Below are 24,650 nucleotides of genomic sequence, written 5' to 3' on the forward strand. Positions count from 1 at the left end.
AAATTCAGTTTCATTTGTAAATATTTAGTATTGAAAATATCAGTTTAGTATAATACAAGACTTATAATTAATAACATTCAGTTTGAGCTAAAAATTTATGAAAAAAGAAAAGAATCCGCAGTTTATTTGGTCATATTACAATATAAAGGTACTAAAGTAGTGTTATAAACTAAGTTATAAGCTAAGTAATGTATTACTAGTCTGTCAGTGTTTGGCTGGCAAGTGACCAACTACCTACTAAAAATGCCCTGAAGGTTTTGCTCCAAGAAGCAAATATGTAAATTAACAGCACAAAGAATAATATTTTCGTGATCACATCGACCCAGTACATCCTGCAATATAAAGTATTCTAATAAAATAAATTCAATTGATTTAAAAGCTGAATTCAAAGTATGTCTTACACTCTTAAATGCCTTCGTGCAGCTGGTAGTGTTTCTGGTGGTTCGTTTAGGATATAAATTCTTGCTGCTCGTATACACGATTCAAAATATTTGTCTATATCCATATCGTCGCCATGTATCTGATATTTGTCATATTCTACAGGATTAAGCTTATCTCTAAGATTGTACATATTCGCATTTTCGAAATCCCATTGATTGTTAGCATAATATTCAAAAACTTCGAAGCCTTTTTGTATTCGACGTTGCACACGACACATGCTACAGGCAGCAGAATTTGAAATTATTAAAAATTTTTATTAAAATTCAGGCTTCATTTCATATATAACAAATGTACTTACACTGGTTTGTAACCTGCAAGGAAAATAAGTGTATCTATGAAGTAAGCAGGGATCATGTGGAATAGTAAGAAGCATATATTATGTAGAAGCCTTGACTTCTTCATACTGCCACCCGGGTACCAAACAACCCCATTTAAAGGTACCTTCTCAGTTATTCTTCGACCACGTGCTATAATCTCTGCCCATGATACCTGGTTGAAGATACCAAACAGTCCAAATATTATATATTGGTATTTTTATTAGTCTAATATTTTAAAAAACATTAATTTACCTTGAATTCACTACTGCTTGTAAGATTGAATACCCTTCTTTCCTGATCTCCATTGTAAATGAAATTCCAGGTGGTGATGAAGATAGCATTTATAGCAATATCAACAGGAACGTAATCAGCATAGCCGTTTTCATTGCAGTACATTGTTCGAATTACACCTTTTCCAGCGCCAATTAGAAGTCCTGTAGGTCCATTAATGTTATCTGTCCATCCGGGCAGCGGTTCCTTCCAAACGGGTATCACAACGCTTGGTCTAAAATTCGAAACGTAGTTCTTGTATAATTAGGCAGTTTTAATTATTTTCCATGATAATCGTCTAATTATTCGTACCTCAGTATAATTGCTGGAATATGTGGCATCTGTTCTTCAACTAGACTTTCAGATAAGGCTTTTGTAAAGGCGTATGTATTAGGATAATCTCCCAAAATTTTGTCTGTCATTGCTTCAACGACGTCGTCATCCATCCACTCTACACATTTGATTATTTTGTGAGGATCTGCTGGCGGAGGATATGGTTTCTCTCCTAAAAGCTAAAATCATTTTTGAAGAAGATTCAAAACCTTTTTGTAGATAATTGTATTATTAATTATAAGAGGATAATTGTATTACTTTTTCTTCGAGATGGCAGTAGGCAGTGCTGATATAAGCAAATAGCTTCAATTGTTTCATCTCTTTAGCCAGTTCTAGCATCAGTTTTGTACCACGAGTGTTTAATAGAACTGCTCTCTTTAATAGTTCATCGAATCTGTAAAAATTAATTCATTTTAGAAACGAGCGCTTTCCAATTATTTATTTATTCAACCTTTTTATTGTGCACTACGTTACCGTACAGTGGCAGCTGCATGATAGACAATATTGACATTATCACATAGTAATTTTCTATCTTCTGGAGAGAGTCCGAGTCCTGGAAGAGATACATCTCCATTGACAACTGTCACTGCTTTGTGAAGTTCCCCTAATCCTCTTTGCTTTTTAATGTTTTCGAAAAGCTGAAACGAATAATTCCGAAATTACATTAGCTGATATTCATTTAGTAAGTTAACAAATTGTCATCTGGGAGGCAGAATGAGGAACAGAAATGATTAGCTCCTATTCAATTTTTTCTGTAATCACGTGATTGTTCCAATGAGCAAACTTATTTTCTAGAATAAATATTACGCTCTTGTAGCAATTACTAATGGTAATTATAAGAATTATAAAAAACAAAGAAGGTATATGTTGTTTGTTACTGTTTATTACAGGAAACGAATACATTGAGGTCACTGTTGTTAGTAGTACAGAGAATCTGCTCGCTTCCTCTTAAACAAGCATCATGGAGTGACCTGTTGCCTTTTTTTTGCGTTATATGACGTAATGAATCTTCTTGGAGTTATCCCTTGTATAAGCATATTTCAACATACTAATCATTAATTCAGGTTCTAAAATTAGTGTACAGGATGTGTCAGATGCAAATATGATTGGCTGACAGACTTCTTTAGAAGGAAAAGCTGTACCAAATAATCATAATTAACTAGCTTAAATCGCATAGTCATAAAATTCTTCAACCTGTTTACATAGTGTGTGTTGCAGAGTGGTACGTGAATGATTATGTTAGAATGAGGTCCAGCAGCTACTGACTCGAAAATATGATATAACATGCCACCGTGCATGGAATGGGAACTTTCACTGAATACGAGACTCGATAATAATGATAATAGTTTTCTCAGCATCCTCTCCGGATAGCAGGCCTTGACTTCATTCCTCTTACTTTTTGTTTCATGTTATTACGAAATTAATCAATGTACCCCTGGTATATAATTTAAGAACTCTATTTACTGAATAGAAATAGCGACATTAAGTCGAAGATTGTAGTTTTCCTCAATATTACATCGTAGATTAATAGTATTTTCATTAATAATTAGATTTGCCTACTATTACGATACGATATCTCGCAAAAAAATATGTGTTCGATGATACATTGTTTATATAATTACACTTTCTCTGGCTGAATCTCGTTTTATGTCGACACACCTGTTAAATATTTCATCCAACGTTTCGCAAGGACTATTTTGAGATATTGGCTTGCCGATTTTACCTAATTGTTTAATCGATGTGCTCATTCGAATTATTTATATAATAGTTTTGAAATTTCATGTAAAATAGAATCTTTTTTTAAAAAATTGTACCTAGAATTTAAGATACAGAGAGATCTCCTAAACAGAGAGGTACACAGGGAAGAACCCGTTTACACGTGCACAAGTAGTCCAACTGCTTTTTCCTCGTGCTTACGTAATATCGGTTGTATTGTTTATAAGCTTCATAAAATAGAGTAGGAAATTCTGAGTGAGATACTTGCACAATAATTGTTTATGGAAAACGTTTTTATCGAAGAGGCAATTTATGTAGTGGAAAAGTATTTCGGAAAAGCAGGAAGTACTTACAGGTGAGTTAAACAGTTCATCCAGTCGATGCTTCGGGTCCTTCCCCTTTTTTGGTCTTACGAGCATGAAAATCTGTTTCGTATTTGGTATGCACCGGAGAAACTTCTCAATCATGACTTTGCCCATGAAACCAGTGCCACCAGTGATCAGAATATTCTGATCCTTGAACGTTAGTGCTATTCTATCAGGAATCTCCTCTTCTGTCATCGTCTCCACCCTCGTTTCTGTCATGATTTTGTTGCTCTGTTTTCTGGAAACTGTAAAAGAAATTTTTAATATATTTCACTGGGAAAGTCAGAGTTAAAGGCGAAGAAAATGGAAAAATGGAAAAGTAGTTGCGAAAATATCAGAGATTAAATATTTAGTGTAGGAAACTTCGTGGTCAGTATTTATAATAAATAAACGTTGTATGTATAAAAAGATATGAATTATTTAAACGGAAATAATATTATATTTCACATGCATCACGAGGAAATCATTGTAGGAATAGTACCAGCTACGTTTGAGGTGTGTTGAATGAATATTGTCTTGAATGAATATTGCATTGGTTGCAATACACTATGCAAGTTTTCTCCTACTTTGCATTTCTTGCTTCGAAAAGAGCTATTATCATGTAAGCATGCTTCTCCTTGAAGCAATCAAACAAACTAATTACTTATAATTTACCGTATTTATCACGGCATCGATTTTCAGTAAATACGTTTCATATTTCGCGGGCATATCCAGCAGACAAAATAACCAATGAACGTTCTCCAATTTCAAATTTTGAACATATTTTCAAATTTCCCGCGCTTCTATTTGCCACCGTTTATGACGTAGTTCTTGACCGTTAGTTTCCATTCGCGCGGCAAATGGGAAACAGCGAGGTTAATAGGTAATAAAAATTAACGCGAGTGTAAACGTTATCAGTGTCGTAATTACAGTGGAAAGCGTGTCCAAGTATGTGATTTAGGCGTGTGTGACGAAACGAAGACAGCGTCTGGCAATTTTCCTTTCAATTATTCATGGACCCGAGGCTGGTTGATCTTTGTACGTAAAGGAAAGTGTTGAGGTATGCATTCTATGTATTCCATTTCGAAAGAATTTTTTAAAGAAGTTACTTCTGTTTTGAGACGTGGAAATAAAATACAGTTTAAGGAACTTCTTTTAGAAAATGTCTAGATATTAATGTAACTAAATGTTTTCCGCTAGAAGGTTAGGTTTAATCTAGTTCTGTACTAAGAAATATTAATTGTTAATCATGGCGGCGAATATATATCGCTATGAATAGGAAATACGTTGTCTTTTAAAATAAATTTTTAGAATAAATCCAATAGGAAAAGTAAAATATCATTAAGTTAATCTTGGAATTTATTTCATTTTTATTTTTGGGTACGCTATTTAGGCAAATGTTTCTGTTATTTGTTTTTTAACATGAATTTTTAAAGATTTGACAGACATAAACGACTGAATCTAACAAATAGTAAAGTTCAATGCAGCAAATTATTATTTCACGGCCAAGTTCACACCTGTCTCTACTTCACAGGTTTTTAAATTTCTCTGCGGTTTCCCGCGCCGCTCAGATACCAAATTGTAGATTAATCATTCACACTACTCTCATTCATTCAATTATATTTAATTATATTCTAGCGGTAGATATTTAGTTCAATCTGTACATCTTCCTCTAGACAAATTTTAAATTCATACTTTTCTTCGGACACCGAACAACCTCTTCGGACAACCTCTCAAGCCATTAAAAATAAGCGAGACATTTAAAATAGGGTTGGTCGTCGCGAATATTTTTAAAAAACTACGTGCTTTGCGACTCGAATCTCGAATACCTTCAGAACGAATGCACAGCATACGAAATAGGTTAGTTTCCGTATTTAAGAAATAAAGGAGAATGGCCAACGTGAGTTATGCTCTGAAACCCTGAACTTCTTAAATCACGTCGTTGAAAAAAAAAAAAAGAATTTGGATTCCCAGAGATGTTCACAAATTTGGGGAGTATGTTTTTGCATTTCTTAGTCAAGAGTTACATGTATCTTTTAGAACATGTTTTTTAAAAAAATTTTATCTTTATTCCACGTGGTACATTGGTTGTTACGATAAATCAGTTTCTTCCTCATTGATGACTCCGTTTTGGGGGGATACGCGGTAAAAAGGGAAACTTACGAAGCAAGGTTAACTGCTTTATTGCAAGCAAGATGATTGACCAAGTTCCAAGCCGATATGAGTTTTAGCACAACAGTTCCATCGTTTTTGCTTGTGTTTGCATCACATGTTTATTATGTGTAAGGAAAACATCCAGAATGGAAAAATTCTAACCATTTATACAAATGTCAAGAACATTCAAAATTACGATACAATCGTAATTTAATTGCATGCGATTGTAGGATACGTAGCAATTGAATGTTTAACATCTGAATAGTATGAAGAACAACTATAATGAAGTAATTTAATCGACAGATGAGGTTGTCTTTCTGTTTCTAGTTCTTCTGGAAAACGATAAAAATTGGCAAAGGTCGTTTTTTCTGACTATCAATTTTTTTGTTACGATACTTTGCGAACAATTATTTTTTCAAAACAATAGCTGTAAAAGTTTGTTGTAAAATGGGACCCATTTACGAAATCAAACCTTATAATTAAGCAAACTTGTTTGAGCATTTTGTAACAGCTTTTACAGTACAGCGAATACGTATATAACGAATGGACAAAGAAATAGGAACACAAGCATAATGCTAAAGCATTAAAAAGATCATTTCGCTGAGAAAATGGTAACTCAATTGCTTTCCCTGTTATGCATTCCAAATTAGTACTTCCAATAGATTCCATTTCATCATCGTCGTGCTTCATATGCTAATTCAAAAAATGTCAATGAACAGCGTTGAGTCTCTGAATAATTTATGCTTTGAAATTATGATTCCAAGATTTCTATACATCGTCGAAATTCATTTTGAAAATCGAACGGGTTTACCTCTCGAAATCTAATAAATTTGACATTCATAATTACACTTTTTCGAGGAAAAGACATCGCCAGTAAATTTACATTCGATGAGGATAGATTCGAATGGTTTTAAGCGAGACTTTTGCAAGTCAAATCGCCGAAAATACTTTGGCGAGCATATGTATTATATATTTTATCGAAATTGTAAGAAGTGAATAAAATTGTTCCTAAATAGTATTGCTGTATTATATAACGCCAACGTAATACCTGATGGTCAGTGAAAGCTACACTTCGTGGTTCGACCTGCAAGGGTACCTCTTACAGCAGAGCTTGCTGTAGGTAGTGACCTAATGGCCTTCAGTCTAGTCCCGGTACTACCGGTTTTCTTTTGTTTGAAAGTTTGAAATTACCGACTTTGTTTATCTATCGGTAGCTCTCTTCTATTTAATTACTTCTATTTAAGTGCTTGGTAGTTAATATGCGACGTTCAATATTTGACATATAATATTGTCTATTTAATTTGAAATTGTGGGGTTTGTTCATCGATTCGGTAGTTCCGTTTACACACTTAATGCTTATTGGTAGGTTAATATTCGTTTGGTACTTAATATTCAATGTTCAGTATTTGGTACTCAGTATCGTGTACTCGATATTCTACAATTGTTACATGGTGAATGTCCAATATTTCATTTTGAGTAGGTATACAGTCAGTGATTTCGATCATATTAGTACTCAGGGTATATGCTCAATATATATTAGGTAATCTGACATTTATTGATATTCAGTTTTTGAAATACCATACTCCAGGTATATTTTAGTACCTAAACTTGAGCAATCCAGTATTTGTCGATATTCGATGTAAAGCACTTCAAATACCAAGCAATCTGATACTCGTCAGTACTTAAAATTAGTACTCAAGTTTCTCTACTCAAACCCACTACTCCATATTTTTAGTATTCACTAATCGATACTCTCTTTTCAATTATACTCTCTGCTCAATTTTGTTTACAAGCTACATATTACACACACGCGCAGAGATGAACGTGATACGCTGAATTAGTTCTACCTACTATTACTTTCGCGTATTGCCTCACATAGAAAGTTCAGTGTTCGTATCTCTGGATTGTTTACACTGCATTTTGCACAATCGAATTTCATAAACTGACCTACTGGTCAATTTGTTACATCCTACGAGCATCAAACTAAAGAAAAAAAGAATGAACACAAAGCGAGCACTTACTGGATGGAAGTAAATCCCTCTGGTTCCTGCGCTTTATCCAAAACGCGGATCACTACGGAACAGATACGTTTGACAGACAGAAATGAAATGAAAGCACGATTGTCAGGTAGAGTGACCACGGCTGGGGTCGACAGTTCTTACTTCGACGGTGAGTCCGTTGCAACTGAGAAAGCGTAAACGTCGGTCCCAATATTTTCCTAGACGTTTATCGTCACACGAGCACAGGCCCCTTACTCGCCCCTTCGATTGACGCCTTCCCCCTCTTTACTGCCCCTACCACCACCCTTCCCCTCCATTGGTTTTTCTTCTCTTTTTTACCTTTAACAATGCAGGTGTCATTTACAGTCTTTTTTGGTCAATTAGTGTTTTGATAGTTTTTACATTTATGCACGTGGAAACGGAAACTATCATTTCAGAGATGGTTTAAGATCGATTTTGAATCTATCGAAAGTATAATATCAATTCGTGTGGATTGATATTGTGTCCTGTTTATGTAATTATTATATACAATATAAGTATGAGTAAGTTAATTTCAGTCACATAAAATGAGTCACATTGTAGATAAAGTTAATAAATATAATATGTTACATGCAATGATATTCATTTAAAAAGGTATAAATATCTCTAGGTAAGTATTTTATAGCGTGATCAATTCTGCAATACTCTTCTCAGTTAATTAATTATTCTTCTGCACAACGAGCAGAGATGTGTTACTTTTATGGGGGTTAACTCTTTTCTATACACAACGAAAGGTTAAATAGATGCAAAGTAGATCGCAAAAACAGCTATAACATCAAGAAGCAAGCTAAGTATCCAACATATTCACACACTTCTACCTTCGTTTTATCGAATCAGAGCAATGAATCCATTTCCAAACTCAATACCGCCTGGATCTCATCATTGGAATCCCCTCATGAATATTTCATTTCACCATTTACGATTTCCAAAAATCGTAAGCCGAGCTTAAAGTACCATAAATTCGGGGCGATAAGTTTCACATTTATAAATCAGAATCCACCACGGAACAATGCAAAAAGAGTAAATTATTCAGACGAGTAACTGTCGAGAGTGGCGTACGTGACGAAATGGAAGTTGGGCAACCGTGGTCCGCAGGATTCGGCTGGACCATGCGTAAAAAGTCCCCAGTCTTTGGATTGCCAAATGCTACAGGCCCTTTATTAAATTATGTAACGTCGTCGGGAGGGGAGGTTTATTAAACGAACTCTCCCTCTTTTTTCCTTGACCCCTACACTCTCGAATTGCCCAATTTGGCATTAGCACAATGCACGTGTTAATTTTTCTCTATCTTCGTTGGTACAAGATGGGTCAAAGAAACGAACGAAAAGAACTGGTCGTAATGCTCGGTTACCAGTGTTTGAAGATGGCGAGGAGCGTAGAAAAATTTGTTGCACATTTATGGCCAGCTTTTAATTACGTAATGCTCCCTTTCCAAACGACTTTGATACGCCACTGTAGCGAAACGTAATTGCGATGATTTCTCCATGTGTGATCGAGTATCGATACATCGATTGAATAATAGTGAATCGTGCAGCATTATTCTGGAACGACTGTTCAGGAAACTCTATTTTTCCAGCTGATTTAGTGTCTAAATTGGCTATTTGCATTGTTTGAATAAGAGAGATTGAATATTTTATTGGAATAGATCGTTAAGGGATAATGAAACATCTGTCCAAGCTTTTCTAGTAGTTTTTTTAAAAAGAATTACTATAAAAAATATACACAATGTTGAGTAACTACTCTACTTTTACAAATAACAAAAGATACAGATAGCAGATAATACGAGTACTCTTGTGTTATTCAAATGAGTTCTAATTCCATTGAAAATTCCTTCGTTATTAATAAAAGTTTATCCAATTCTTTCGTCGATCTTCCAATTCCTACCATTTATTCTCTCGAAACCTAATATACATACAAAGTGTGCTATGGTTCTGCTGAATCAGCTCGATCCTCTACCAGCTAGGTAGGGGAATTTCGAAATGATGAGGGAATCAGAACACCGCTGACGACCGGAAAGAATTTCATTCATGGCAAATGAGAATTGTCTATAAATAGCCAAAGAAAGTTCTCATTAAACATGTCACTTGATCGATTAAAGCCTCTTCGGGTATAATCCTTTCATCGTCTCCAGAGTTTCTTTAAAGTTCAAAGAAAATCGTTTCACTGACACAGTTGCCGTGACGATGTCCTAAATAAAAAATTCGTTAACGTTGCGTAAATATGTATTACACAATTAGGGAGATTTTATAAATGCTTCTTAGATCTTCTATAAGTTTTGTCTACCTTCTCTTTTTTATTAGAAGTTGTGACATAGGTTTGCTTCAATTCGATTTAGTACGTTTTTCGACCGAGATGAAATGTCAGAGAAGTACTTCATGCTAACGGATGAAGTAGATTAACAGCTATGGAAGCTTCATGAAAGCTAAGCCAACGGAGATTCGATGTTTTCACTTTCGCAATATTTGTCCAGACTTCACTCATACGAGATTTAGAAATTTCTAATCTCTCGTAATCTGGGGAGATGGTAGCAATTTCCTTGTGAAAATGCAGCGTTGGACAAGGGAGGCACTTCAAACGTTCAGTCGTTGCTAATCAAAGAAATAATCGTATAGTTATTCTTGGTGATACTTGAACTACCAACGATTGAGATATGATTTTTTGTACTGGAGCCATAAAAATTCTAAATTTTCCAAAGAGTATGTCATACAGAGAAATAACATTTAGTTTTATTCTTTTAAATATTATTCATGGTTAACCCAGATATGCGCGTCCAAGTTTCTCAAATCTCCACTTTAAAGTCCAACTATACAATTTCGCGAGCCTAAAGCCGCGTCCTCACTGAAGCAACAGCCAGGAACTTTTGTTATTGCAATATGTTCCAAAGAGTATGCAACAAGTAATATCAAATTACAAAAATACTTTGCTCCCATAAAAAGCATGCAACATAAAATCGTTCTTTGTAGTTTTTTCAATGAGTACATAGCTTAATACTTAAAATTAGCAAATGATACTCAACAAATAATCGACTGCTTTAGTAGTTCAAGTGTGAGTCAACTGTTCGCTCCAGTTTATTAAGTACTCTATATCCTGTAATTACTGAGTTCATTTGCTCGTGTACCTCAGCAGATATAAGTCCTCCCACCTGAAATTTTACTTTCCTGAAAACAAGGTGAACATGGAATTCCACGTGCCTTCGATTGACGTCCAAAGGCGCGGGGATCCTTCAAGAAATTCTGTGATCAGGCAAATAAGCGTTTTTGTTGTTTCGTGAGCATGTTCGAAGAATGAATCGCGAAGCAGGTCGACCTCTATCGGGTGACGCAATTCTACTTTCTTAGCTGGTCCGTCGAGGAAAAGTTAAATCTACTTACCTTCTCCAAGAGCACCAGGTGGGGAAGGAGCTGGGGACACGAGAATGAGACGTTACCAAAAAAATATGTGGCCTGTTGGAAGGGTTAATTTACTAGTGCCAAGTGCAGTCCTCACTGCTGCCACACTGGCCTACAATCGTCGATTATACTCTTCCTTTCAATATCAATCGCTGCTTGCGAGGATCTTGCGGCGATTGAGCACTTTATCTGTGGTTTTAAAGCAGATGTGTCATATTTTCAAGAAATCGAATCTGTGGCTTCAGTCAAATTTGTAAGTCAGATTTTGTGGTTTTGGGAGAAGCAGGTTGAGCCTTCATTTTTGTTAAGGACAAGATGGAGGTCCATAATACGGAGTTGTAATTTAACTTACGAATATGTGACTTATGTCGCTTTAACTTGCTTATGATCATTGATATGAAGACGAGGCACTCTGGGGATATTTGGAGCAGGAAGATACTGAATGTAATATTTTGGGATACCAATAAGATTACACTGATTGCTGAGAGTCGAGTGTTTTTTGAATCCTGAATGATTTTGGGAAGAAAAAAACGGGAAAATGATGTCAGTGCTATATTTGTGAGGAAAGTATCTACCTAAGGGGATTCCTACAGAGGTTTGTGGGGGCACGTGAAAACAATCGTATTACTTCTTAACCACAAAAAATAGCACAAAAAATATTGCATATACAGGGTGTTTCACAACACCTGGCCTTCTTAAATAACATAACAAGGAAACTCAGCAAAAAACTCCTGTTTAAGATAGAATTTAAGACACAAGTTTCAGATTTTCAATATTAAATTTTTTACGGAATAATGTTTGTGGAACAGCCTGTATAAGTTAAAAAAATTGGGATATGTGCGTACATATCCCATACAAATAAGGGGTACATAATACTACAAACGCGCAAGTATAAGGAGTGAGGGTACAGAGACAGAGTTGAAGCAAGAAAGTGAGAGTGAAACTGAAAGTGGTAGGAGAAAGAGTGGAGGGGCGAGTGTGTAGCGAGAGACAGCGAGCGAAAAAGATTTCGACATTTGGGGATACCAACGCTTGTACAGAGTAGCACACACGATCACGCGATCTTTTTTTAGTACAATTTTCTGAATCTTCGTCGGAGATTGTCGCGCGAAATTCTTGCCAGACGCTATAACGTGATGCAAATGAAATTCGTGGAACCAATCAACTATTCCCATTACTTCGATTATATCTTCTGGGTCGATATCTACAATTGGTCAGGAGAATAGTATTAAATGAGATTTCATTCAATCGTTTTTGACTCTATACGAGAGTTAGTTAATCTTTTAGCAGAATTATAGGAAAGCTTATGCAAATTGGAATGCAGAAGACCATTTGTGCAAGAACGTTGGTAATCTCATGAATGTAAAAGATTGCTTTTCTATAGATACCCAGGTTATACAATACTTTCTCATTTTAAATTCGTCGTTATCCACTTCATTCCTCGGAATTAATTCTGTTATTTTTGTTCACTCTAGCCTTTGGATAGATAAGAGTGACTCAGCAATGCATAAGCTGGCTTTTGGTATCTTAAATACCTGTTGGGAAGATGCTTTATTCTCTATGAGCTTGATACTTATAGCGAGTCAAGTTTATACTAAGTACAGAAACTAATTCATATTTTTTATTTTTATTATCCTCGATCATTCACTTCTAAGATAAGATCCTCCATTTCAATTTATCATTCGGGAATATATGAGCTCATTTTATACGTGCATAATTACTTGTTGCTATTACTGGTTCTAAGCGCATAATCCTTCTTTATGCAATGAGCATAAGCACATAACGGATTTAACTGTGTATGAGTTACAATTGATTTTAGAAACCAGCCTAACTGAACGTGAAGCACTTAACACTTAACACACTTTCTGTTGAGAGTCCTCACTTTAATATCCAAGTTTATTACGCTTAAAATGACCCTTGAATCCCTATGAAAGTTAGCTAATAATTGCGCAATACAAAGGGCTCGTGCTATCCTTCTTAGGTTTGGACATTCATTCGATTAAAAAATTTGAAATCAACAAATATTTTCTTAGCATCTTACACACGTCCAGGAGAGTTTAAATAAACATATGTTGAATTGAGGCTGAAGATCATTTCGTGAAAATAATTATGCAATCTCAGAAATTGCACAAGTTTTAATCTTGAAGATCTATCCCACTGAAATTCAAAAAATTGAATTCTCTATTTATTTTTTTCATATTAAAATCACAGCAGTAGAAAAGGAAATTAATTATGAATCAAGCAAGATTCGAAATTATTCTTTTTTCTTTTTAAATCATTTTATTCTCTATTATAGTCTTCCTTAACATATCTGGTGTAGTATTTACTAGGACACTATGTAGTTGCAAAATTGCACGATGTGAAGGATTGATTGAACAGTACAACATATTATCATTAATTTCCAATAAGTTCTATCAACAACCGCGGCCCAACTTTGCGCAATTAGTATGCATGTGATTAGTAGTAAAATACAGTTTGCGTGTCGGTGACAGCGCACTCACTTCGACGTTCCCAACGTTGTTTCAAATATTTGCCCAACAACGAGAAAGATGAAAAAATATTCGCGGAACGATTATGCGAGCGTGCATACACGAGTCAGACAGAATTTCGAAATGCCGAAATGTCAGAGCTCGATGACACACTGCCAGAGAAGTTTGTCCGTCTTTTTAGACGCGTATTGTTGGTTTCTTATTGACGCTCGTGGGAACATCCATTTTTTCTAAAGCTTCTACCGATTTCTATTGGAAAATTCGAAAGTAGCTATCGGGGAATTGCATTAAGAGTCTCGAAATATTTTGATATGTGAGATAAAAGTGTCAGAAACTCTATTTTAGACGTTCTTATTGCAAGACATTTGCGAAAAATTGTGAAGACTTGAGCACGATAGAAAAATTCTGATTACCATTATGTAAGAGGAAAAGGAAACATAAATTTTGTTGCAATAAATTAAAAACCGATAAATACTTGATTGTATGAATACTTGAAAGTTTTTTTTGATTGGTAATTTATCATACGTGAAATATTGCCAATATTTTCGTCAAAATTTCTAAAAATTTAGACAACTACAGAATAAAATTAGTAAGAGCGTTGTATTTGTTAGGAATAATTGTTGATTCCACAGGAAAAGTGATGCACAAATTCTTTAACAATGGTACAATTATATAAAAACAATTTATTTAAATACAGCTGTTACAGTTCATATAATGCCTTGTGCACTGAGCGTCTTAAAATTCAGCTTCATTGCACTTTACTAATTATTATCACATAAAGACGTCTTTATTACGCTGTAATTCTAAAAAATTTGGCATAAATATTGAATAGCTCTATAAGAGCAGCGAAAGTGAACACTCAAAATCAGTACGCGTCAATAAAAAATGTTTACTCCTTACTTAATCCAGCGTACGTGAGTATTTCAACTCTACGATGACTATAAATAGTAAGTGACGCAACTTCTATCTAAAACTCCATAGTTAAACTTAATTCTTTCTGACGTTTTTGTCAGTAAAGGGCGAAAAATACCTTATCAAATACATCTTTAAATAATAAGACACATCTAATAATACGTACATAAAGTATTAGGTGTGTAAGTTAATTAGGTGTCTTTTTCTAGAAAATTCAAGTCTCATTTACGGACCACGTAATATTTATCATCGTTAAATAACTCCTACGCAAATGGAATATTCTTTAAAGCCATTACATTTGTAGTGTAATGTGAATTTAAAATAGTTACCCGAAGCAAATAAGTCTAAAGACACCCAATTGATTTACATACCCAATATTATCATGTTGAGGTTGAGATGAACTCATAAAGTATATTCTAAATCTTAAGTAATACCTATATCTAAATTGCATGAATATCGAACTCTGTCGCGGTCACTCCCTTAGACGGGTTAATCCAAGAATAGACGAACCATATAAATAAAACAGTTAGCCCAACTTTCACGAACCAATCAGCAAAGTATAAGTATCTAAGAACCTGTCGAGCACGAGGCAAAGTCGAAGGGTCGTCCTTTAAACAGTATTGTCTACTGCCTAGGATGTATCGCAGCATATATTCATCCCAGGATATCTCTGCTGTGTCCATAAAGAATTTTTTTTTATCAGATGGGTTCAGTTCTTCATGCAGCTCCTTCATTCGGTCGTTTCTGAAAGTAGATAATAGAAATACAGTGTCTTTTTTATATAAGCTCATAATTATTTCTACCATTTCTTCTAGATATTGTTCTTTAATTTGTTCACTTTTTACTATTCCCAGCTTTGATAAGTAACTACCTAAATATCCATTGCTTGGTGGTGTAATATTCTATGAGCGCAATTCCAGCGTTGATTCTATGCTGCACTCTCACTAGGAACGGTTTATTGCCAGTTAAAACGATTAATGCGTCTAGGAAATACGCGGGTATCAGGTGAAATAAAATCACGCGAAGCCAGTGATAGAATCTTAGTGTAGTTGCGCTGCCGCCTGGGTACCACAGGAGACCTGCAAAAAAACATTCAGTTTTACAATCTATTTTCTCATCATATTTACGCTCTCTGATTAAAGTAATAAAGCTAAGGCTAGTAAAATACGATAGTGTTATGCAAATCTGTGTTAAATGAAAGTAGAAGCCAGTACAATACATATAATTGTAGGATTAGGTTCAAAGACAATCTATATCTACACTATTGAGACACTATTGTGTTATAAAAGTGTCACAGTCGACTAGGACTGTCTATGCTTGAAGCACCTTTATCCAGTTCCAATTAGGTACATAAACTACCAATTTTTTGACCAACCTGTATATGGATACGTGATCGCGTATTTCTTCCCAGTTTCCACAGCATACCTCCAAGAGATAGGGTTCTCATCCCCATTGGTCAGGTTCATAAATATCGGTTTCTCAGGCTTTTCCAATCCAATTTTCCGCGCGAGCACAATTAACGCGTTGATCGCCATATCGCAGGGGATCACGTTCACCAAACAGTTGTCATTGCAGAGCATAGTTCTGAGTACTCCTTTTCCAGCTCCTATCATCAGACCTGTCGGTCCATTCATGTTGTCCACCCAACCTGGCACTGGTTCCTTCCATGATGCAACCACTGCAATTTAATAATAATTTCTGAGTGAAAGTTATCGACACGATGAGCTTATAACGAGGGACAGATTTCTAGGTTCAGCTCATATGCTGATATATACGTAGTTTTGCTTGTCAATGGAATTAGATAGAAGGAAAATTATGGCTTAGAGAATTGCGGTTTAGAAAAGTATTAGATGAGTAAATGGGAGAGAAATATACACGTCTTGAAGAACAATTGACATAGATTGACTAAGAGAGATCGACAATGATTTCGTCATTCGACTGGAGGATAGTTTATTTAGGAATCCATCGATTAGGAAGCTGTTTACCTATCGAAGGTCTAGCAATGCCCACTGGGAGGCCACATCTTTGCACCAAGTCCTCCGTAAGTGCTTTGGTGAAGGCGTAAGTGTTCGGCTGACCTTGTATTAGTTTAGGTGTCATCGCGTTTAACACCTCGTCATTCATGTTTGTCACCGTGTTTATGATGACTTCTGGTTGCACGTCGCAAGGGTAGTGCCTTTCTTCCAGGACTGTCTCATCGCAGTGGCAATAGGTCGTCGACACATGGATGAAGGACTCTAGATGTGGCAACTGTAAATTATTTACTGTTACTTATTTATTTTATTTAAATATTTGGGATAGTCCATTAGTGTACACAAGAAAAAATAAATGAGATAAAGGACACTTAAGGCTAGAAAAAAATAAAAAAGATAAGAATGCCTATTATATGGCTATGGAGCAGTTCAGTAGTATTTAAGTAGAATAAGTGCTCGAGTCAGACATCTATCAGACGCACTTTAGGTGCATCTTTAATAGTCAATAATTTAAAAATGAATCTTTAAATCCCATTTTGTTCTATTTTGACTTGTAGAATCTGTCTCGAGTGATAGAATGATTGCAGAGCAGATCAAAATTCAGATAATCACCTGTTTCGCCAGATTCAAAACGCTCAAAGTGCCCACAGTGTTCACCCTGACCGCCTCCTTCAGCGGCAAGTCAAATTTCACATTCGCCGCCATGTGGAATACAACAGAGACATCTCGCTGCAGTCTCTGTTTATCAGCAGTTGATAAAGCGAGATCGTTCACTGTGGTGTCGCCAGGTATCAATATAAGCTTCTTCAGTCTTTCTGGGTACTTTTCTCTGATCACTCTGAACGGTTCTTCCTAAAAGCAATTAGTTCCCAAATTAATCTTCATTACAGAGAAAGCCTGAACTTTTATGAAAGCATGGTCCAAATAAAAAGAAACGCGATTTTTCACTAGCATCAGCGAATTGAATGACTCTGAACTCTGGTTAAGAACTCGTTTCGAGTCGCGTTTCTTTTTATTTGTTGGGACGAAGTGTAGGTAGAAGCGATGATTAAGGCAAGAGGTTTTGTTCACTTCACAGGAACGCGATTAACGATCTAGGCGTCAGCGTGGTCGTGTTCTTGTGACAAACAATCGTGCTTCTAGAGATTTTCTCTGGCACGCAGAAAACGAAACTTGACGTCTTGATGTGTTCAGCGCCTGACATACCTTTAGCATTATCGTTCCTTTCACTTTTGTTCGTGGGTACTTTACGAGTTTTAACTTGTCAGTTGGGTCAGAAATTGGGTCAAATTGGGTACGAATCTTAAATAATGTAAGTACCTGACTTTATGAAAAGGAATTTTTGAATCCAAGCTTGAAATGAATGACTAAGGCGTACCCTTTTTGGGTAGATGTATAATCAATGAAGTATCTCAATTACAATGAGGAAACTGTACCATTCAAAGATCCTTTTGTCTAGCTATTCAACTCACAGTTCATCTTCATGTTTTAATCGTAACGTTAATCACGGAAGACCTTGTAGGGCGAACAAGTGAAGGCGTACATAAAATTTAAATTCTTTGTTCTGATTTTCTTTCTCTTTGAGACCTTAAACTTTAGACACTTGTCATAGTTGCCTTTTTCAGGGGCTACACTTGCTTCTCACTTTCTAAATTTGTTTTCATTTCGTTATTTTGCATATCACAGCTTTCTACGTTGCTAAATTAACTTCTGAATTCCTTCGACCCTGGATCCTCTATGAAACACGTGGGAAGGGGAAGCAATTACTCGTAGGATCTTCCGATTTAATTTCGCTGGTGTTTTATAATATTACACATCCTTAACGCAACTATTACGCGATAAATGCGTATACGTGTATACAACGTTCTGTTAATCGATATTGCATCGTGTAGAGAACAATTATCGAATAAATGTGTCGTAATAACGGTAATTCATTGCCGACAACATGCAACCAAATTATCTACCTCTAATTGTCATTTCCTTCTGCGATATCCTAGACAGCAAAACAATAGTAAGTAGCCAGCAATCTCTGCGTAAAATCGCATATTTTACGATTCCATAAAAGTTTGCAAACAAAATTGGAAAATAAAAATCGTAGGTAAAACCGCTTACGCAAAAATGCACGTATCGCAATGCATCTTCTACGTAGTCATAAAGTTGAATTTAAAATTCATAGAACCGCGTGCAGCGTTTGAGAACGTGATTGATACAGGGAAAGGTAACTCGAAAAGATGAAGTGAATTCCTCAAGGCTGGCTTTACACCGAGAATCGATTATATTCGTGTTAAGCAAGCGGATTTCCACGTGGTGGGACGTCGTTACGAGCATGGAAACGTCTACTTCGTTCAGCCGCATCGCGAGTTTCATTAAATTCGCATTCGTATCACAAATCTTTTCGCTATTGGGAAATCCGTTTGACGTGTTACGCAAGGAATCGTGCCGACTACTGTCGACTTTTGCTGCAAAGTTTTGACTTCGTTATCTTTCCATTTTGGGTACGAGACTTGGAACTTGAAGATAACGGCGTGGCGTTAATGTAGATAGCGTTGTTTCAGATAATGTTAAGGCAGATAGCGTTGTTTCAGATAATGTTAAGACAGATAGCGTTGTTTCAGATAATGTTAAAGCAGATAGCGTTGTTTCAGATAATGTTAAGGCAGATAGCGTTATTTCAGCTCGGCTGTCCTTGCAAGTTTTCTTTGAATTATGCTATCAGTTTACTAGGTTCTCGCCTAAATTGCTAGTGTGTGAATTAATATGAGAGACCAGGTCTCTATGATCTCTAAGCTCGGCAACAGGTGTCAGAAATTGTAGTATATGATTCTACCTGAAAAATAGGGTTCGTTTCAGAGTTATTAATTGTCGAGGAAACTCCTAAAATATGCTTGAAACGTGTCTGACTTGTGACTTATTCTACTGTCGATATGCACTAGTCAGGCCAGTCACAGCGAAATCAGTAGAATAAGTCCCAAGTTAGACACATGTCACTTTTTTTAATTATATTATTTTGTGAACAATTACGAAGCCTCTAAAGCATTTTTATCACTTCTGACTTTCATTTTTAGCGTGTAGAATGGTCCCTTAAAAAATGTCTGACCCCTCTTGTCGAACACCCTGTATATAAGCCTCGAATAAGGCTCTGCCATTCTCTAGATAAATCTTCGCAAACTACCTAGTAGTACCCACATAGATATTAATTTTTTTCTCCTTTCACTCAAACTATTATTTTCTCATTACCGCGTCTGCGCACATCAAGCAACGCTTTCTATAAATCAGTCAAGAAATTCCCGAATGTAGATAAATTTTATGGCAATGCACATGCATCTAGGACAGGTAACATGAAAGTTTAATGGGCGTAACAAGTTGAAACATTCAATGTTGCAAGTTCTCATTCGCGAGTTTTAAAACGTGCAAGGTTAAATAAATTAGATCCTGGCGACTAAAAGCGTGTGAAAAAACACGTTTCAATTTATCGCATTTCGCTGCATGGGGAATGTCGCGTGTGTGTATCACTTGATGGAAAAGAGTGCCGTGTGACAAATCGGTTTCGAAAAAACGGAACTGGTCCTTCTTACATGATAACGCAGAATCTTATTCTGCGACGCCAGCAGAGGAATTCTTTTGAGAGAACAAGAAGTTCTGCAATTAAAATTAGCTTTTACAGTTTGTCTTTGCTTTAGATCTTCTTCTTGCTTTCCAAATTAGACTTGCTCTGAGGTAGACTACAGACTAAAACTATTGCTAGTACTTGTACGTTTGTTTACATATTTTATATCTTTTGACAGGTTTTTTATACTCCATATTCTTTTTCATTATTTGAAAAATAATTTCTTTAGTCATATAAGATGATATAGTGTTTAAATACATTTTGTTGAATATTTTATTTAAATAGTGTCCAACCCTGTCTACCTGTAAGTTAATTGTTTCATCAGTTCTAGTGTTAAGCATTAATAATTCTCATGAGAAACACTAGTGTTCTAAGAAGTCGAGACCATCGTTCGTTTCATGTTCCGGAAGTTTCTCCGAGCTCTCATAAAAATAGTTTTGCTGCAACGCGTTTCGCAGGTGAATTAATTAGCAGGTCGGGGATGATGATTCATCGTATTTCCCAGCGAGTTCAAGCGCATCGCTGCACGCTGTAACTTACCTGCACCAACAGCTGCAACCTGGCCTGAGGATCGACGTTTTTCTTCTGTCTGACCAGGATGAAAATATTTCCAAGGCTCTCGCAGCTTAACAACAGCTTGTAAATTAAAACCTTCCCCATGAACCCAGTGCCGCCTGTGATGAAAACATTTCGACCGCGGTACCACTCCGCCACGGAAGATGCCACTGGCGTCATTTCCGGAAATGCTGCGAAAAAGAAAATGTGGCGTTGTAGTGGCGGACGAAACGTAGACAACTAGAAAGTTGTATTGCTCATTTTCTGTGTCCAGATTTAGGCAAATTTTAGTTGAAATTGAAATAAGAAATTACGTGTTAGTATTACGCATTTCGGATCACGCAAAGGGGTGAAAGTATTCATTGGAACCTGATGTATTTGAAGGTGAGCTGGGTGATTTCTGGTGATCCTTGAAATAATGAACTACTGGTTTCTTGAAACTTACTTTAAGGAAATATATATGAATATTATATGTTATCTAATATAGACTATTTGGAAGTAATAGTATTACATATAGGGTTAACTTCAGTTTAGATAATTGACAAAAAAATAATGTAAAGTTCATGAATATTCATATACTTAATAAATCAGTGTCTGGATGGAAATCATATTGAACCCATGTCGAACATTCCCAATTAGCATACAATATACGTAAATTAATTGTAACATGTCTCTGGTTGTAAACTTTTGACCTCAGCATACAAAATCAATTGTTTGATCAGTAGTGTGAAATCTTTTTACACACTACTCTCTCTTTTCGTATTAAACTAATTACTGTGGCGTGCGCACAGTTAATTAGTTAAGTTGAAAATTAACATAATTCTATTGAAACAGATTTTTCTAAGGAAAGATCTGCTTGCGATTTCATACTAACGATATTGTCAATGAAGCAACGTATACAAGCTGTGGTTTCAAGTCTCTCATGGAGCATTAGAAGTGCATTCCTTTATTTATGCATCTGCAATTCAGAGAGACGCACAATACTGAAGACTGTAAATAATATAAAATAAAATTTGCCCAGGTCTGAATACAGGTTCAGACACTCAAGGTATCCAGGGGGATAAGTGGAACACTCTTAAATAGTCAGACCGTGACTCTGCCCACGACAAACCGAAAAAAGGTCTGCTTTAGTGCACTTGCATCAGCCCGAATTTCGAAGTCGATATTTTTAAAACCGAAGGTCAAAATCAAACAATTTTTTAAAACTTTTTCGACTTATTTTTCATTTACTAAAACATTCAAAAACGAATTAGGCGAGCAGCGGATCATTAAGCTTAGCATGCTTAGTACTTAGCATACAGCTTCAATGAACTTCTGGAAGCGATGCCACTGACCAAGAAAATGAATACATACTTTCAGTAATGTTCCAAACGGATTGACCTTTTATCAGTTACGCACTCGTCGCCGCTAAATGTGAATGTCAAGGAGTGGAAATGACATTGTTTATCGACGAAACGAAGCCAGGAAGTACTCTCAATAACAATCCAATTAATGACAGTAAATCAGGTTGAAAAACATAAGTACAAGGTTAAATATCATTAATAATTCCGTTCTCTAGGCGCGCCTCATCCGTAAGCGCTAATATTCTCGTAAAAATATGTACATACTTCTGTCAGAATGTTTAACCTGCCCAAGAGAGAGGTGCGAGCGAATTCTTCTCGCGTTTGTCGATTCTTTCCCCTACTCTGTCAATTCTACATCTCACAATTCGAACACGCTGTCAATATTTAAAGTAGAAACAGATTACTCAAAGACAGCCAGACGAGTTTACAGACTACAGGGTGATTTATAGTGCGCTTGAGTAAACACGATTAGTTCGCATGAATGTTTACGACAGGCTATTTTTTCCTTGTTTGTTAACCAATAAAGTTTACTTCGATCATTGGGTAATATGACGACTCCGCGGATGTGGGCGATGCGTATGACGTCAATAGATTCTAGGCAAGGTAAAATCCTTGTATTGTTAATGGGCAGCATAGACTGAATCGAGAGGGGAGGTGTACGGGATAAAAAGAAACGACGAGTAATAGTAGTACGCTATAAATTGCAAGCATTATCGTTAATGGATACCTCGCTATTAATCCACACGGGTAGAGTTGTGGAAAATACTTTAAACATCGTAAATACGTCGTATGTAATGGATGTGGATATATTTTCTTTTTATAAGTTCATCTTTGAACAAAAGCAATTTAGAAAAGTATATTTTCTTTACCACTCTGTAGGCAATCTTCGTGACTCAAAAACAATTAGTAACACCCACGAATATAATTATTTTGAGATTGAAGTTTTGAATAATAATTTGAAGCTACGATGGGGTGTCATAGTCTATCACTCTGATATATGAATCATGTTTCAGAGCGGGGATTCCAATGTTTGTCATTCGTTTGGGATACTATTGTTCCAACCACAGTAACGTTTCTCTTTTCTACATAAATCTTACTTGTAATAGTAAATTCTTTGAGATTGCTGCATCGATTGTTAATTATAGTACCTATCACTTCGGTGTCAAATGGTATCAGTCATTATCGTTCTCGAGGCTTAATGCAGAGGTAAATGTGCACCGTCACTAGTGCTAATTAACCCCCGAAGGACTCGAAAATGAATGTCTATTTAATAAATATGTTCCTAATTTCGTGATAAATGTTTCTGTCGAATATTACACAAACATATTCAATTAGATACTTTAATGATGCAAATAGTTAGTCAACCATTATGTACTGTCCATACATAACTGTTTCTCAATCATCACCAACATATTCATTCAACACAACAATAGATAATTGAAGTATTTTCACAGAAAAAAGCCCTAAGTGCCAAAATAGAAAAGCTTGTTTCTTTCAGTAACTAATCTATATGCTGATGAGAATACTGTGACATTTTCTTTTCTAAATAATTGTCAACAATGTTAAAAGACATCACTAGCACGTTCCACTTTGTCTCCCTAGAATTCTTTCTTCCTCCCCAAGAATCTACTTTTCTAGCACTTGCAATATTTTCCAAAGAGAAAAAGAAACACTTCACTTACTCGATGAAATCATCAGCGTCTGACCACTAACCACGATTCCACTTCACTACCAGCAAAAATCCACCATGCTACATACTTATTCTACTCACTCGCCTCACGGTTATCTACTATGTATCAAGTATCGAGATCAGTGCAACTATTGCAACACTGTCGTAACCATTTGTATCAAGTTGCAGCGATACGTACCTATACTAGAAAATTGATCAGCTGAACAAAAGCACCGAGGCACAGTGATCCTTCGTTGTTCCTCTGACTCCGTCTCTAATTCGTTTGATCCACTGATCCCCGCGACAAAGGGGAACCGCTAGAACAACGATCTCGAGAGATGGGAACTAGATGTGCTCACGAACTGGCTTGCTTTGGAATTTGTATTTCTGAAATCTGTGAAATTTCTATCAGATTTTCAATGAAATCGAAAACTACAAGATATTATACAATATAGTTTGTATTATCCCGCCAAGAAGGGGAAGAATCAATCCAATTCCTTCGAGGCACATATATTTAACGATATTTCTACTCAACGCTTCTCATTCACCATTAAACACACATAAGAAGCTAGACTAGAGAATCTAACCCAGAAGAACCCTCAAATTGTCCCAGTAATTATGAAAGTGGTCTAAGTCAGAAAAGTAAAAAGCTTGAATTTCTCACTTACTTCTTACTTCGAATCACTGCAACACCCAATAAGTGAGAAATTCAACTTTTTTCAGATTTTTTATTCAAATGAGTTTCACACTTGCACAGCTTGTACTTGATAGAATTGAAGTCCCGAGGTTGGGACCGCGGTATCTCGAAAATGGATGTATGTGACCGATGCTACTTTGACTTAATCACAGAGGTTTCGTCGCACGTACCGTCGATAGGGGATTCACGCGCGATCGACGACGATTGAGAGTCGAGTAATCCCTTAGCGAACCATGTCCGAAGGTATAGCGAGCGCGGACTGAGCGTAGAGGAGCGATCGACGAACACTTTATCCCCGTCGAGGGTACCATTTTTATACTTGGCCAGCGACTAGCTGGCGCATACGACGAGATGTTCCGCTCGGAGTCATTGTCTCTGCTCTGGCTGTCTCAGGGTCGTGTC

The 24,650-nt window shown here is 36.1% G+C and overlaps 2 protein-coding genes across 5 annotated transcripts; both read right to left on the reverse strand.

The window, feature by feature from the left end:
* Window positions 1-14: 14 nt before the first annotated feature.
* On the reverse strand, window positions 15-3,661 carry LOC143183008 (putative fatty acyl-CoA reductase CG5065). Its single transcript, XM_076384374.1, has 8 exons — window positions 3,431-3,661; window positions 1,836-1,999; window positions 1,620-1,755; window positions 1,341-1,540; window positions 1,011-1,263; window positions 740-930; window positions 402-659; window positions 15-332 (listed from the first exon to the last, which is right to left on the reverse strand). The coding sequence occupies exons 1-8, from the start codon at window positions 3,659-3,661 to the stop codon at window positions 197-199; spliced, it is 1,569 nt and encodes a 522-aa protein (XP_076240489.1). The 3' UTR covers window positions 15-196.
* Window positions 3,662-14,160: 10,499 nt separating this feature from the next.
* On the reverse strand, window positions 14,161-24,524 carry LOC143186469 (putative fatty acyl-CoA reductase CG5065). Of its 4 annotated transcripts, none has more exons than XM_076390216.1 (8): window positions 24,419-24,524; window positions 23,751-23,938; window positions 20,525-20,730; window positions 16,990-17,229; window positions 16,390-16,654; window positions 15,780-16,082; window positions 15,276-15,483; window positions 14,161-15,148 (listed from the first exon to the last, which is right to left on the reverse strand). In XM_076390216.1, the coding sequence occupies exons 3-8, from the start codon at window positions 20,717-20,719 to the stop codon at window positions 14,845-14,847; spliced, it is 1,515 nt and encodes a 504-aa protein (XP_076246331.1). In that variant the 5' UTR covers window positions 20,720-20,730; window positions 23,751-23,938; window positions 24,419-24,524; the 3' UTR covers window positions 14,161-14,844. The 4 variants fall into 4 exon arrangements, with proteins under 4 accessions (XP_076246331.1, XP_076246368.1, XP_076246394.1 ...); XM_076390253.1 differs by having other exon boundaries at window positions 23,751-23,945; window positions 24,419-24,487; XM_076390279.1 differs by lacking the exon at window positions 24,419-24,524 and adding an exon at window positions 24,220-24,339 and having other exon boundaries at window positions 23,751-23,945.
* Between the last annotated feature and the right edge of the window lie 126 nt (window positions 24,525-24,650).

This window comes from Calliopsis andreniformis, chromosome 1, assembly GCF_051401765.1.
Source record: "Calliopsis andreniformis isolate RMS-2024a chromosome 1, iyCalAndr_principal, whole genome shotgun sequence".
NCBI classification, from domain to species: Eukaryota; Metazoa; Arthropoda; class Insecta; order Hymenoptera; family Andrenidae; genus Calliopsis; species Calliopsis andreniformis.